This window comes from Topomyia yanbarensis, chromosome 1 (assembly GCF_030247195.1).
Source record: "Topomyia yanbarensis strain Yona2022 chromosome 1, ASM3024719v1, whole genome shotgun sequence".
In the NCBI taxonomy this organism is placed as follows: domain Eukaryota; kingdom Metazoa; phylum Arthropoda; class Insecta; order Diptera; family Culicidae; genus Topomyia; species Topomyia yanbarensis.
Window position 1 is genome coordinate 64,582,836 of NC_080670.1, and position 16,771 is coordinate 64,599,606.

At 39.8% G+C, this 16,771-nt stretch overlaps 1 protein-coding gene across 1 annotated transcript in view; it reads left to right on the forward strand.

The window, feature by feature from the left end:
• Window positions 1–16,771, forward strand: part of LOC131677824 (protogenin) — a 99,625-nt gene that overhangs the window by 71,928 nt on the left and 10,926 nt on the right. Inside the window, exons 2-8 of the mRNA XM_058957885.1 lie at window positions 8,263–8,880; window positions 8,938–9,112; window positions 9,230–10,269; window positions 11,404–11,957; window positions 12,017–12,213; window positions 12,306–12,433; window positions 12,497–13,812. Coding sequence (XP_058813868.1) covers window positions 8,263–8,880; window positions 8,938–9,112; window positions 9,230–10,269; window positions 11,404–11,957; window positions 12,017–12,213; window positions 12,306–12,433; window positions 12,497–13,812 — 4,028 coding nt within the window. The remainder of the gene's footprint in view (window positions 1–8,262; window positions 8,881–8,937; window positions 9,113–9,229; window positions 10,270–11,403; window positions 11,958–12,016; window positions 12,214–12,305; window positions 12,434–12,496; window positions 13,813–16,771) is intronic.

A 16,771-nucleotide genomic window follows, 5' to 3' on the forward strand; every position in this document is an offset into this window, starting at 1 on the left:
AATAATATTGTCCTACAAGAGATACCTCCTGATATTTTTCCTTTCCTACTAACACAATACCCGCTCACAATCGTCTGAGCTCTCGATCGAAGCAGATCGTTTTTCTTGTGCTGTGCATAGAGTAAATCACTATATATACATTGTGAAGGACAACCATTGTTTGAGGCTGGCTTTGTTCGCCGGTGCCTAGGTTGGTGAAGTGAATAGTGGAATAACCGGACAAGCCGCTAAATAAGCTAAGTATCTTTTTTTCATTTCCCTTTCCCCCGATCGGTCGCTACTTCTTAGATCCCTTTCCCCTGAATATAAGTTTCATCTCTCGTTTACACCACGTGCTATCCTCGTGCCTAAATGGCCGAGGGCGAAGTAACATTGGATGGGAATGATATTCCCATGGATATACCGCATAAACCCGAAATTACTCCCTCCCCTGATTCCCCCAGTCCTCCCCGTATTAAAACATACCCAGCCAGTTCGACTGGACCCTGGGTGGTCTATTTCCGGCCCATCACGAAATCGCTTAATATTTTAGAAATCTCACGGGAGCTGACTGCTAACTACCCGGCCGTAGCTCAGATAACACGTGTTAGAGCTAATAAGATACGCATATTAGTGAATGACCTCGACCAGGCAAACCAGATTGCACGCAGCGAGCGTTTTACAAAGCAATTTAAAGCGTATATACCTTGTTTAGCTGTGGAGATCGACGGGGTCGTCGCCGAGCCGGGTTTGACGTGCGAAGACGTGTTGAAGTACGGAGTTGGTTGCTTTAAGGACCCCTCACTTGAACATGTGAAGGTTCTGGAATGCAAGCAATTGTATTCCGCAAAAACTGAGAATAATAAGACAACTTATTCATTGTCAGACTCGCTTCGGGTGACTTTCTCCGGGTCTTCCCTCCCCAACTATCTCCTCCTGGATAAGGTTCGTCTACCTGTTGCAAGCAGCTGGGCCACACAGCCACCTATTGTGGCAATAAGAAAAGGTGCGGCAAATGCGAGGGAGAACATGAGGATGACTCTTGCGGTTAAGAAACTGAAAAGTGTATTTACTGCGGGGGCCTTCCGCATGATCTTAAATCATGCCCCGCGTACAAACAGCGCGGGGATAAAATTAAGCGCTCCCTTAAGGAACGCTCGAAGCGCTCTTATGCAGAAATTCTTAAGAATGCTTCGCCATCTGTCCCTTCCGAAAATTCCTTTGCTCTTTTGGCTGACGTTGAGCAAGAATCTGACGACCCACAAGAGGGAACATCTTTGGTTAACTCAGGGGAGTCCAGGAAGAGGAAAAATCTAGCCTCCCCTAGATTGCCTCGTAAGGGTGCCAAGGTGTCGTCCACTCAGAGTGCGCCAATTACAATCAATAAATCCAATGGAAGTGATGCACTAAAGCCGAAGCAAGTTGCTCCAGGACTTGGAAATTTTAATTCTAACAAGGAGTATCCACCACTTCCAGGGACACCAAAAACCCCAAGTGTTCCCTTTTTTCAAACAGATACTCAGTACAGTAGCGGACTAATGAAATTTTCTGACATAGTGGACTTAATTTTCACAGCTTTCAATGTTACTGGTCCTCTTAAAAGCATTCTGATACATTTTCTCCCTATGGTGCAAACATTTTTGAAACAGTTGACTGCTGCCCCTCCTTGCAGCGATCGTATCCTTCGATGGCTAAGTCATCAAACGAGGTCACTGATTCGATCACTGTCCTACAGTGGCATTGCAAAAGTATCCTCCCGAAAATCGATTCCTTCAAATTCTTACTAAACAGTTTAAAATGTGATGCTTTCGCATTATGTGAAACCTGGTTAACTTCTGATATAAATCTCAACTTCCACGACTTTAATATAATCCGTCTGGATCGAGAAAACCCTTATGGAGGAGTACTTTATCGCTATGCTCGACATCGCTACAGTTAGATTGCAGGTGGAAGGTGATCCCTGATCCCCACGGTAGCGATCATTTGCCTATCGTGATTTCAATTGCTAACGGTTCAAGACCATCGGAAACAATCAATGTCTCGTATGACCTCACACGGAACATTGATTGGAAGAGTTACGCGACCGCGATATCCGTTGAAATCGAATCCACTCAAGAACTTCCTCCGGAGGAAGAGTACAGGTTTTTGGCTGGCTTGATTCTCGACAGTGCGAATCAAGCTCAGACTAAACCAGTACCCAGCGCGAATACCCATGGACGGTCTCCCACCCTGTGATGGGATAAAGAGTGCTCAGAGCTGTACGCGGAAAAGTCCACTGCATATAAGGCCTTCCGGGAAGACGGGTTACCCGCTAGCTATCTACAGTTCGCGTCGTTAGAAAGGCGAATGAAGAGTCTAATGAAAGCCAAAAAACGCAGTTATTGGCGCCGGTTCGTCGACGGGTTAACGAGAGAAACAGCGATGAACACTCTTTGGGGTACGGCTCGACGTATGCGTAACCGTAATAGTACCAACGAGAACGTGGAATATTCAAACCGTTGGATATTTGCTTTCGCCAAGAAGATCTGTCCGGACTCTGTCCCGGTACAGAAAACGTGCCGCGCCGCGTCTCCTCACGATATCGCGAACGAAACACCGTTTTCGATGGTGGAATTCTCACTTGCTCTCTTATCATGTAACAATAACGCCCCAGGGTTAGACAGAATCAAATTCAACTTGCTGAAGAATCTACCTGACACTGCAAAAAGTCGCTTGTTGAATTTATTTAACAAGTTTCTTGAGGGTAACATTGTCCCTCTTGACTGGAGGCAAGTGAAGGTCATCGCCATCCAAAAACCAGGAAAACCAGCCTCCGACCACAACTCGTATCGGCCGATTGCAATGCTGTCCTGTATTCGGAAGTTGTTCGAGAAAATGATCTTGTTTCGCCTCGACAATTGGGTTGAAGCAAATGGCTTACTGTCAGATACACAATTTGGCTTCCGCAAAGGCAAAGGGACGAACGATTGCCTTGCTTTGCTTTCTACAGAAATCCAAATGGCCTATGCTAACAAAGAGCAGATGGCATCAGTCTTCTTGGATATTAAGGGGGCTTTTGACTCAGTTTCTATCAACATTCTGTCAGAGAAGCTGCACCAGCATGGTCTTTCGCCAATTTTAAATAACTTTTTGCTAAACCTGTTGTCTGAAAAGCATATGCACTTTTCGCATGGCGATTTAACAACATCGCGATTTAGCTACATGGGTCTTCCCCAGGGCTCATGTCTAAGTCCCCTGCTCTACAATTTCTACGTGAATGACATTGACGATTGTCTTGCCAATTCATGCACGCTAAGGCAACTTGCAGACGACGGCGTGGTCTCTGTTACAGGGCTCAAAGCTGCCGACTTGCAAGGACCATTACAAAATACCTTGGACAATTTGTTTGCTTGGGCTCTTCAGCTGGGTATTGAGTTCTCCACGGAGAAAACTGAGTTGGTTGTTTTTTCTAGGAAGCGTGAGCCGGCGCAACTCCAGCTTCTATTAATGGGTGCAACGATCAACCAGGTTTTCACATTTAAATATCTCGGGGCCTGGTTCGACTCTAAAGGTACCTGGGGATGTCACATTGGGTATCTGAAACAGAAATGCCAACAAAGGATCAATTTTCTCCGAACAATAACTGGAACATGGTGGGGTGCTCACCCAGGAGACCTGATCAGGTTATACCAAACAACGATATTGTCGGTGATGGAGTACGGGTGTTTCTGTTTCTGTTTCCGCTCCGCTGCGAACATACACTTCATCAAACTGGAGAGAATCCAGTATCGTTGCTTGCGCATTGCCTTGGGTTGCATGCACTCGACCCATACGATGAGTCTCGAAGTGCTGGCGGGCGTCCTTCCGCTAAAAAATCGATTTTGGGAACTCTCATATCGATTGCTCATCCGATGCGACATTCTGAACCCGTTGGTGATTGAAGACTTCGAGAGGCTCGTCGAGCTTAATTCTCAAACCCGATTTATGGCCTTGTACTTCGACTACATGGCACAGAGCATTAATCCTTCTTCATATACTCCCAACCGTGTTCGTTTCCTAGATACTTCTGATTCTACTGTATTCTTCGACACATCCATGAAGGAAGAGATTCGTGGAATCCCGGACCATATACGCCCGCAAGTGATCCCCAATATATTTTATAATAAATTCCGAGAAGTCGACTGTGACAAAATGTTCTACACTGACGGATCAAATCTCGATGGGTCCACTGGCTTCGCTATCTTAAACAATACTATCACCGCTTCATTCAAGCTCAATGATCCCGCTTCAGTTTACGTTGCAGAGTTAGCTGCAATTCAGTACACCCTTGGGATCATCGACACTCTGCCCACAGATCACTACTTCATCATTTCGGACAGCCTCAGCTCTATCGAGGCTCTTCGTGCGATGAAGCCCAAAAAGCAATTCCCATATTTCCTGGGGAAGATACGGGAGTCCTTGTGTACGTTATCTGAAAAATCTTATCAAATTACCTTTGTTTGGGTCCCCTCTCATTGTTCTATCCCGGGCAATGAAAAGGCCGACTCATTAGCAAAGGTGGGCGCATTAAATGGTGACATATACGAAAGACCAATCTGCTTCAACGAATTTTTTAGTGTTTGTCGTCAGAGGACACTCAACAGTTGGCAAACCTCGTGGAGCAATGGTGAACTTGGACGATGGCTACATTCCATTATCCCAAAGGTATCAACGAAGCCTTGGTTCAGGGGGATGGATGTGGGTCGGGATTTTATTCGTGTAATGTCCCGACTTATGTCCAACCACTACACCTTGGATGCGCATTTGTGGCGTATTGGGCTTGCGGAGAGTAGTCTGTGCGCTTGTGACGAGGACTATCACGACATCGAGCACGTTGTCTGGGTATGCGCCGGGTACTTGGACGCCAGGTCTCAGTTAAAGGAATCCCTTCGGGCCCGAGGTAGACCACCCAATGTCCCAGTCCGAGATATACTGGCAAATCGTGATTTCCCCTATATGTCCCTTATTTATACTTTCATAAAAACGATAAATATCCCAATTTAGCCCCTCTCTTTTTATTTCTCGTTTTAGAAGCTTTCTCCTGCCTTGTGGGACCGATCAGCTCCAGACTGCAACTATGTAACCGCCGTCGCACTTACCACTACGGAAACTGAAGCGAGAGCGACTCAAGGTCCGATGACTTTTGAAGGATTTCCCGCGGGTCCGAAGAATACCATCCGCCAATCCGACCTACTAGACTGAGGCGGTAATCTTTCGCTGATCTCCCGTTTGCCCGAAAGTTGCCAGTTTTGCTCTTCTCTCCCGGTCACCATCTACGCTTTCTCTCCCCTGTCCTTGATACAACTGCTTCTACAGCCCCCCTCTGAATATCTTGACCAAGCATAAGTCTCCGCTAAAAAAGTTCAAATTTGTATTCTGTATTCCTAGTTTTAAGATAGTTGTAATTTTACCTCTTTGTTAAAACTATTGTCCCCCATCTTGTAAATAGAATTGTATCCCTAGTCTTAAAACACCTGCGAATTTTCTAATAAATATTTGTTCCCCCTTTTGTGTACCAAACTATATTGTTAGTTTTAAGATAACTGTAAATATTTCCTAAAAATTATTACTATTGAATTCCTTGCTTTAAAAATTAAAAAAAAATCTTTTGCCCTCTCTCTTGTATATAGAATCTTATTTCTAGTCTTAAGATAGCTGTAAAATTTTTTCTCTTTTAAAAAAAAATATTTCAACATTGTAACCTCCTAGTTTTAAAATATCCAAAATGTAAAAACAAAAGAATTTGGCACCGCCAAGCTAACGCATTTGTGCCTATCAAATAAACGAAATGAATAAAAAAAACACAATACCCGAGCAGAGTCTGATAACAAATTGAGAGCTAAACATGATGTTGTGATGTAGTAGGGAATGATTGCTCAGGTTGTTATCATTTTGGTCGTTTTAACAGTTAAAAGATCAAAATCGAAAGCAGAAAAATTGCACTATGACATCAAACAGAAAACTATTTATGCTATCAGTGAAAGCAAATTGAAAACTCATTGAGATGGTGAAATTATTTCAATGATAAAATAAGTAATCAATCTGATGTTTGTCAAAGAAATAGAAACAAACATTTTTTTCTAAAAATGTAAGCACATCAAAATGAGATCAAAATCTGATGTCATATCTGAAAAAGTTTAAACTGATATCAAAATAAGATTTCAATTTGATGCTTGATATCAAAATATGTTGTCTATTTGTTGTAATTTTGATGTTGGACTTTACTCGGGTACCTTTCCCGTGATTCTCGTGGAGATGCCGAGGTAGTCGCGGACTCTATGAACAGCGTCTAACTAACATTCCTTACCTTCTCCGGTAGAACAGCAGTGGTCGTGGCCGGTATCGTTATTGACCATTTTATGGAGATGTTGAGTCAGTGAAACAAGCACAGTGAGAATAATTTGCTCTCCCAAGCATCATTTTTTGGTTTGTTGTGCATTTTCACTCATTCGGTCAATCACGAAGTGTAACTACGAGCAGTCTGCCTAAGCTAAGCTAGCCCAATAGTTTCGCTATTTACGAATTTCCGTTCATATTATTATGATTTTAAAACTTCTATAGGTACACTAGCGCAACTTTTATTTTTGAGTAAATTGGAATCCAAAATTAAACGTTTGGAGCCTGATCTATAATGTAATCTAGGTGTAATGCGAAGAGCGGGGTTCAACATGCGCGGCACGATTTTCACAAGGTCCGGACAGTTCGTGTGCTTCGCGGACGACGTGGACATAATCGGTAGAAACAAGGAAACGGTAGCAGATCTGTATACCCGACTGAAGCGCGAAGCAGCACGAGTAGAACTGAAAATAAATGTGTCTAAGACGAAGTACATGCTGGCTGGCGGAACCGATCTCGATAGGGAACACTTGAGCAGTAGTATTACGATCGACGGCGACGAGTTCGAGGTGGTTGACGAGTTCATCTATCTAGGCTCATTGGTGACTGCTCAAGCTGGAAGGGTAAGGTGGGTGGGGCATGTTGTGAGAATGCCGGACAACAACCCCACCAAGTTGGTTTTCACCTCCAACCCGGCAGGTACAAGACGGAGAGGAGCGCAGCATTCCCGGTGGCTGGACCAAGTGGAGCGGATCCTGGCGAGTATCGGGCACCTGAGAGATTGGAGACAAGCAGCAACTGACCGAGTGACGTGGCGGAATATTGTGGAACAGATTAAATCATGACAATATGATGTATAATCAGGAAATATGTAGTCTGATCTACAAATACTAAGCAAAATATATTTAATAACAATGTGCATCGAAAATATGCTTGTTATATCTGCTAGCATAACTATTGGATCATTAGCCCTGGTATGCACACTGAGTTAGAATCGTTTTAGGCCAATGAATTCAATTATAGTAAAAGCTTTTTAACTTAAGTCAACCGGCATATCTGTATGGTCTATCTATCAAGAATGCTTATATTTTTTTCCTTTAGACCAGCGGTTCTCAACCTTTTTCGTACCACAGACCCCTTAGAAATTGCCCTGGGTTGCAGCGGACCCCCAAGGATAAACATCGATTTTGTATGCTATCAATATATTATTTTCAGTTTGTTAGGAAACAAGACTTGAAATTCCAATTTGCGCTTGGAAAATATATTTTTCTTCGCACGACCCCTAGTAATGACTTCGCGGCCCCCTAGGGGTCTGCAGACTACTTTAGACTAAATTGCAACCAAATTGCAATTGCAAGAAACCGATTCCAATCAAGCTAAGCTTGTAAGCTGATAGAACCAGGGAACCAGTTTTCAGCAAATCAAAGCGAGTATGTCATACTAAAAGCAAATAATCGGCTCTATTTCACTCGGCTTGTACTCCTCGTTTTGATTTTCAAAGAAAAATTTTGTTTTGAATATATAAGTATTTGGATTAAATATATATGTATGCGTATACCATGATATTCGGTCAATTGTACGACTTGTATGTCATTTTACCAAAAGAATCATTCTGTCGAATGCTATTTGGCCGAAATGATGGTGAGTAATAGTAATGCTAACTATTAAATGTTGCATGATGTTAAATTAAACTTTGTGCATTTACAAATAGAATAATATTACATAATATTGTGTGCTAAAAGTAACCGCGGAATACTCTGATATTGTGTGTCTATGAGTACAGGGTTTTCAAATGGAATTCATCGAGATGCAAAACACTATCTGATATCATTTTGAATGTTGACTGAGACCTAATAAAAACTTGCTACATAAAAAACGGTTGTGTTGATTGTATACCTGATGATTCTATTTTTTCTCTTTTCGTTACAGTATCTGCTTTTGTGAACAAGGCAGGGCCCGATCGATTACGTCTCACGTTGTCCCCTCCGGCACACGTGATCATAACAGCGACCAAGAACTCTCCTGTGTATTTACCATGCCACGCAGAAGCCGATATCGACCCGAACGACTGGGCCGATTCGGAAATGGACATGGATGACGTAGAGTACGAAAATACTGCCAACGAGGAAGTGGATATTCTACAATCACCACAAATAGAGCGCCAGGGGTTCTATGAAGATACGATAGATCTCAATAATCTTGCGCATGACAACATCAATACCAACACAAATGACAATGATCTGGAGGAAGAGGATGAGTACGATGAAGATAACTCCGATCGGTATCGTAGATCGCTATATGGTCGGGACGATTTGATTGAGTACGTGTGGTATCGAAATGGGTTGGAATTTTTTAGCACAACTTTCCAAAACCAGAATCATAAGCAAACGCATAAGGGATTTCGTCTCTTTCCTAACGGAACGCTGAAAATACCCTACAACCGTCAAATGAGCAATATTTCAGCTGGTATCTATCGGTGTAAGGCGAATCTGACAAGGCATGGTACAGGATCAATACTTTCCACCGAGAGTGTGGTTACTGTTGCATGTGAGTTCAGTAAAACTTTTGGATTGTTTCTGTATTACAATTAATACCTATTTTTAGATTTGGAACGAGACAATGCCCTTATATCCGGAAACAACACTGTAGTAACTACTGCTCACGGGCCTTTGGTGCTACATTGTCCATTTGCCAGTCACCCGCCTGCGAACATCACTTGGATGGTTAACAGGACACAGATACTCACCAACAACTACCCACTGGACGCACAAGAAAATAGGCGAGTGGAAGGTTTATTTACAATTTGAAATATTTTTTTTCTAATATTCTTCTAATATAGGCTCGTCTTTTGAGGTAAAAAGTACGTTTAATTAGACCAAACTTGTTTTATTTGCAGGTTCTACCAATTGCAAAACGGAAGTTTATTACTCATAGACATTAAACCATCAGACGCCGGAAGATACCGTTGTAATGCTACGAATAATTACGCTGCAAAGAATTTTCGTAGCTATGGCTATGTTGTCATAGTTCAGTCTTCTTCTTCAACAGTGGCCGTTGAACGACTGTTACCCAGAATGCAGCAGCAGGTACAACATGTTCATGTTGGTTCCACTCTGAAGCTTAACTGTGCTGGAGAAATGGGTCGGCCGCGATGGACATTTACACCTCGTCGAGGCAAAATACCGATTCAGTTGACAAACTTCACCAATCAACTATTATTTAACAATGTTTCCGCTGAAAGGCACGAAGGGGTCTACAATTGCTCTCTCGGTGCTGATTTCCATGTGTTCAATGTTACTATTATAGTACCACCCATGTTCCTCAACAATATGACCTCATATACATCATCTGTTGTTGCCTCAATGTCATTTAATTGTAGTGTAAGCGGGAATCCTCAGCCGAAAATTACTTGGTTCAAAAATGGCAGAGAGATTAAAAACAGTTACATAATTCATTACAACTACCATATCCTTCGAATCCATACAATCGATCCGGAAGATGAGGGTCTCTACCAGTGTATTGCCAAAAACGATGCTGGGGAAAGTAGTGTCTCCATGTATCTATCGATTCGAGATAAGGATAAGTACCGGCGAATATCAAAACGACCCGATAGTATCCAGTGTTTCCCGCTCGATACGACTAGTTTATACGTACGGTTTGAGCGCAGTGTGCAACAGGTCAACACGGAATATGTTATGTACTATCTCGCTTCCGATGATCCATACAGTTGGTACAGTTCCCCTCCGACTCAACTCTTAACTAACAGCAGTATGAAGATTAGCGGACCAATGGTAGTCCCTTTTCGGAATTATACAGTATACCTGCGTGCTTGTTCCGTAACCAGTGTCCCCGATGCGGAATATGCCGGTCCGGCGGGGAAAAAACAAGTCATTCCCTCGAAACTGTCCAAAGGCGTCGAGTGCACATCACAAGGAGGTATGTAATTACATATATGTTACACCAACAAGCATCCAATACAATTCTTTAGAATCAAAAGTTTTAAAAGCAATAACGGGTAGAAACGGACAGCCAATTAATTGTAATTAGAAATGCCACATCAACACTATAAAATTCAATAGAATTCACTTGTCCCTCGTTGTTTCCAGTAAAGTTACAGATAATTTGAAAAAAACTATTGATTTCAAAAAATGTCAAATATCTTTGAAAATACTCGAGATAAGAAAAATTGTGCGTTAATAAAAATTATGTATTTTGACGATTGTAATAACTTTGTACAATATAAGAAACCCGTAGGAATGATAATTGAAAAGATATTTAAAAAATATTTTTGGGGTCATCCAAATATAACGAGTTATAACTTCTTCAGCATTTAAAGAAGAGACTTCATGTATTCAGCAAAAATATTCGTAAAAGAAATCTCCACATCTTTTCCCAAGATGTTAGATCATTTCTTTTACCAAAAAAAATAGTTGAGGAATCTCACTTATAGGAGGATTAATCACGTAAAACATATCAGCAAATGACAAACCTTGCTATTTTTGATGAGTAGTCCGAAAACACTATTGACGTAAACTCAGCCGTTTCCTCGTTAGCAACCAATCACCATTTGAAACAATTGATTTTTCAAAAATTTCCAAATTACTTAAAAATACGCAAGATAACCCATTGTTGTGATATAGAAAGTTTTCCATTTTGATAGTTCAAAGCTTTTTACTGAACATAACGAGCATGGCAGAATGATATTTCAAAAGTTATATAAATTAATTGGTTTTAAAGGAATCATCCACAAACAACCAGCAATAATGTTGAAGATATCAAAGGTAAAGACTTTGTGTCTTCAACTAAGTTGTTGAGCCAATAACGCTCTACAACTTTACCAAAGACTTAATTTTAATATATGCATTTGCAAGAAGGTTGGTAAATATATCTCACTTTTAGGGAAATTAATCATTGAAATAACAACACCATATGAAAAGGCTTATAGTGTCGAAAAAATCCTCCGACGACGTCATTGACCCAAATTTAACGATTTAGGCTTAACTAATATATCGCACGATTTTGGCAAAAAAAACACTGTATCGGTAAAATTAATAATTTTTTTTGTTTCAGTTCCCGTGTTGTCGATATTTTTGCGAAACGGCATCTTTATCTGGTGGCCCCGCTATGCTGGTTTAGAACCGACCGCATATGTGATTCAAATCAAACATAACGACAATAGTAACTTGACATTTCTGACAGATAAAATTAACGGAACTAGACAGATTCTGGATGACTATACAACTCATGAAGAAGTAGAACCGCTATTGACGAAAATAAATGTAACTGTCAGCCAAGTACAAGAAAGCATTCTGGACGAAAGCAATGGAAAACGAAAGCGTCGACGTCGCGCATTTGACATAGGAAATAATCCAAAGCAGATTTTTGAATCTCTTACCGGCACTCAACTAGACCCGGAGTCATATAATGGTAATACGGATTTAGCCACCCAGGCTAAACACGATAAAAAGTTTCGTCAAGTGTTGATTACTCAGGTCAAGGTGTCTGGAAACGTAACAGGGATACTGTTTCCGGATACAAAAAACATAGTCGTAAGGATCTTAGGATCGGTTGCTCCTGATGGAGAGCCATTGAAGCAAGATCTTCGTTTCGTGCAGTGGAAGACAGTAAATACGATAAATACATTTTGTATGACATCTCATTATTATGTTATTATCCTTTATAGATTGACTCATCTATTCGTCGCCCAGATACGGTAAATCGTTTCCAAGCAAACCACGTGGATGCACGAAGTGTACAGTTCACTTGGAGTCGTTTTATTGCAACCGACCTTATCAATAAATGTTTGACGTTATGCTATAAAAACGTTAACCATGATGTTTTTATTAGGGGAGGTTCAAATCGAGTAAACTGTGTGAACATGTGAGTCCGTATGGAAAATATGCATATTTTCCCAAAACCTTAAAATTCGAATGAATTTGAGCTAAAATAATAAACGTTTTTTAATTACTTAGACAAAAAGATGCAACACATTTCAATTTGATTGGATTACTACCATTTACATTGTACAAAGCATTTCTAAAGCCGTGTCACTCCAAGGAACCGATCAGCGATGTGTTGGACTTTCAAACAAAGCAAGACGGTAATTATTTATAAGTGGAGTGAATGGGATTTAGATCAACAAAAGGTTTTGTCTCTTTTTCAGTTCCTGGACCAGTTACGAACCATGCATTGGTGCGAAAGGATGGACTTGCTCTTACATGGGGCCCCCCGGAAAATAGGAATGGTATCTTGCAGGGATACCTCATTGAATGGGTTGACAAAGACAAAGTACACAGCGCAGTAAATTTGACAGTTAGCGCAAATCACTTTCAGTTCCCCAATGTTTCCACTGATGAGAAAATCAACATTTCTATTAGAGCTATCGGCAGCACTGGTATTGGTATACCAATTTATATGAATCTTTTGAACCATGTAGATGTAACGTACGAGAATGAACCAGTTGTGCACATTCCTTGGATAGAAATAATGATTGGAACGCTTATTGTCATGTTTCTACTACTATTTTGCAGTCTTTTGTTAGTACATAGAAATCATTGCAAAAAAAGACGCCGCAATCAGGCGGCGACTGCTGCATCAACGGCAATGCAAATCCACTCCGCAAGTTGTAATGCTGACGTTCATGAAATGCAAACATTGATCAGGACACCAGAGCAACTACCAGTATTAATACCAAACGGAAACTATAAACAACATCAAACCCAGAAATCCATGACTCAGCCACCTATCGTAAATAACTTAGAGGGAGCTAGGGATCCTAACGTAGCCTTGAACCTTATTACAAGTTCTGGTACCATAAATGGAAAATCTCAACCATTGTCATCCAACAAAAATGGGCTTGTACCACAGACAAACATTTCTTCCCTCACAACAACTACACTACTTCCAATTCAACAACCATCAGTATCCTCACAAGTTTTAGGTAGAAACATAAGTATACAGTATAAAAGTCCGTTAAAGGTTAGCACTAGCAGTGAAGATCCCATCTTCGATTTACAACAACAAGGAAATTTCGCCACTAGTAGTAATAGTATTTATAATAGTCTCAATAGTAGTTATTTGAATGTTCATCAGCACTGTAACACAAAAGCTGCAGGAGGCTGCAACAGGAAGGACAAACATAACCATTCAAATATTGCGGGTGTAAGAGTTCGACTGCAACCGAAACATTCCTCTAGAACGAATGACGCTACCATTGCAGCGGAACAAGTGCCAAGTTCTGCTGCTACCTCGACGTCGCTCTCGTCTGCCTCAAACTTCTCAGGCCTATCATCCGATTCGAGTGGTTCGAATGTCTCCTCCTGCTCTTGTAACACACAGTCGCGCCGATCCCATAATTCTATTAGAAATTGCTGTACCTCTAACCATAGCAACAGCAGTAATGGATATATTGTCCTTGGTGCAGCTCCTGTTGCATTGAATGCAACCCCCGTGGGAGTACGCATTACCGAGAATCCACAGGTAAGTGTAATATTTTACAAGTTCGCCTATTCGTAGGATTTTATATTCATATGGAATTTATATAAGCGTGTAAACAAAAAATACATTTGAATATGTGAAACTATAATGGTTTTTTATAAGTTTTGTTTCAGACTGATGTTTCTTGATCATATTGTATAGAAATAATAACAAAGTTCATTATTGCAAAATAATTTATTTAATTTCGTTTAATAGTCTCTAGTTAGTTTTTTGACCCCATAACCCTATCTATATTTGTTTAGATACAATTAAAGGTTAAGGGGACTTTCTCTGGATACGGCAGAAAATCAAACATTATTTAAGATTTTTTTGTGGAAAAATGAAAAGACATAGGAACTTCTGCTTTTGATCGTTTGTTCTTTATTTATAGATAATCAATTTTTTTCGAAAATTCAAAATGGCGGATCTTGTCGGCCTCCATGCGCGTGAGTAATCGTCCTACTTTGTCAAGTGCAGAGCCTCTCGTAGTTAACTGAAATGAGAAATGGATATAATTATTTAAAATAGGTAAAATTTCCTATGACTTATACCTAATTTCAATAAATTTTGATGAAAAAACCTAATTTGTAGACGTTAAAGAAAAAAAGTGAAATTTGTCTCTATGTTTTTACTGTAAATTAATTCAAAATTTATAAATAAATAATTGTTCATGCCAATGTTAGGTATAAGTCAAATAAAAAAGTATATACTCCCAAACATCTTTTAAATAAAGGAAATTCATCCATTGAACAAGACCTATTGTTGACGTTAGAAGAAAAACCATGGTTTCGAGAAAAACGCCATTTTGAAGCCGCTATTTTGAATATTCGAAAAAAAATCATTTTCTAATAAATAAATAACGAATAAAAAATCAAAAGCAAAGGTACCAGAATTAATATCTTTGTTATTCTGTCGACGTTGCAGAATGAAAGTATAGCGAACAATTCACGTCTTTCAACATGTAGGGGTACATGGGGAGACTTGACCAGGCGCAAAATTCTACTATTGGCTATGACGTGTTCTATTAGGTACTTAAAAAAATTTCAAAAATATTTTTATACTTGTTTCGATCCCTTAAGGTAATTTCCAAAGCTTGGAATGAAAAATACTTTCCATAAAGAAAATATTCCGAAATTAATAAATTTGCGTTAAATGTATTTTTCTATCTAACTTTGTATTGACATATCTACTTGACTAATAATTACTTTTTAAGTACTCATATGTCATCTTATTCCTTATGAAGCACTGAAATGTATTTACAAAAATCGGAACATTGGTATAATTAGTACTAAAATTTGCACGACATTTTACGCAATAACTAATGTTCGGGAGACTTGACTAAGATTTTATGGGGAGTCTTGACCAAGTAGAAATATGCTGAAGAAAGATTAAAAATTTCTGACATTTACTATGCTGTGTTACCTGTGGTAATCTCAATCAAGTCACAAAAAAATCCCACCTCAAACATCAGTCTATATCTACTAGTAAACAAAGTTAGCAGTAATATGGCTGATTTCGTGACGTGTAAACGTGCAATGTAAGCAGTACAGTTAATTCTTAAAAGGAAATACATAAAAAAGTCGAAATTTATTAAACGCAATCATTTTATATTTCTTATTGGTACTTAAGGATCTCGTCAATATGTAAACATACGAAGACAGCATGTTTTATGTCATAATTTCGTCTTTTGGTTTTTCAAAATTCTCTTGGTCAAGTCTCCCCAGGCTTTGGTCAAGTCTCCCCAAAAAAATTAAAGTGTTGTGTGCAGAACAGGACCACAGTGACGTTGAAAATGTGGTGTGCAATATAATTCGCGGCGTCGACGTTAAAATATGATGATGAGATATGTTCTATCAACGACTATGCGGTAAACTTGGGTAGAAAGCCCCACTCCTACCAGCAGAAGGCTTACATTTCTCTTAGTCTTGAATTTGCCGAAAATAGCAAACAAAATCAATACCATAATCGAAATATTGCATACTTACTCTCTTCGCGGATATGGTCGGTCAAAGTATTCATTTTGTCGAGTAGTCGTTGACGGGTTGTCAAACATCAATTTGCCACACATATTTGAAAGCTAAAAAGAATTACTTAGACAATGCGAAACCATGCATATGATATGCATTTATTTAAATTCTTAACCTGCCTGGCTGCTACTGCTGTTCTTTACGACTCGACATTCGACGGGAGAATGAGCTCGCCCGAGGAAATATTTTCCTTAAATAGTCGAGAATGACGTCATTCATAGAAGCGTATTATGCTGGGTGCTCAAATCTATCGTACGAGACGCTATAGCCACGATGCTACTTGTTTGGCAAAAGAGCAACTACTGATTCAAATAGGCACGCGGCACGGCTCTGTCTGAGAAATCTGCATCACGAATGGTAATTTTCCCTTTTTTCGTAAACTTTTCAATTTTATAGATTTTCAAAAGACTGCTTTTATTGCAGAGATAACAAGCCGAGAAAAAACGCTGTTCAAGATTTACATTGTCATTGAACCTTATGGATGGGCAAACATGTTTTGGTATTTTTTCTATATATTCTAAACAAACCTGGTAATTTTACTTGTGAATTGTGATTCAGTGCTGATACAGAATACAATCCAACAGATAACTCATTTTCGACAAAAATCCATATGGGACTCTTATGCTTTTATGGGCAGTATATTTCAATGACTGTTGAAGGATTTTTTAGAGATTTACGCAGGTTTAGCTGAAAACCTGCTCATGCCTCCCCATGTTCCCAAAATACTTTGATTCTGCGGTATCGGCAGAATAATTAAAATTTTGATTCTAGTACCTTGCAGAACTGTTATTTTTTATTATGTCGGTGTATTTCACCCGCACACACCGTATGCAACGAAATCGTGGTGCTCTAAGCTTACTGTATGGCATAGCAAATTGTTCTGTAGGATATACGGATAAAAATGTAGAATAAAGCTATACTACGAGCTATACTAT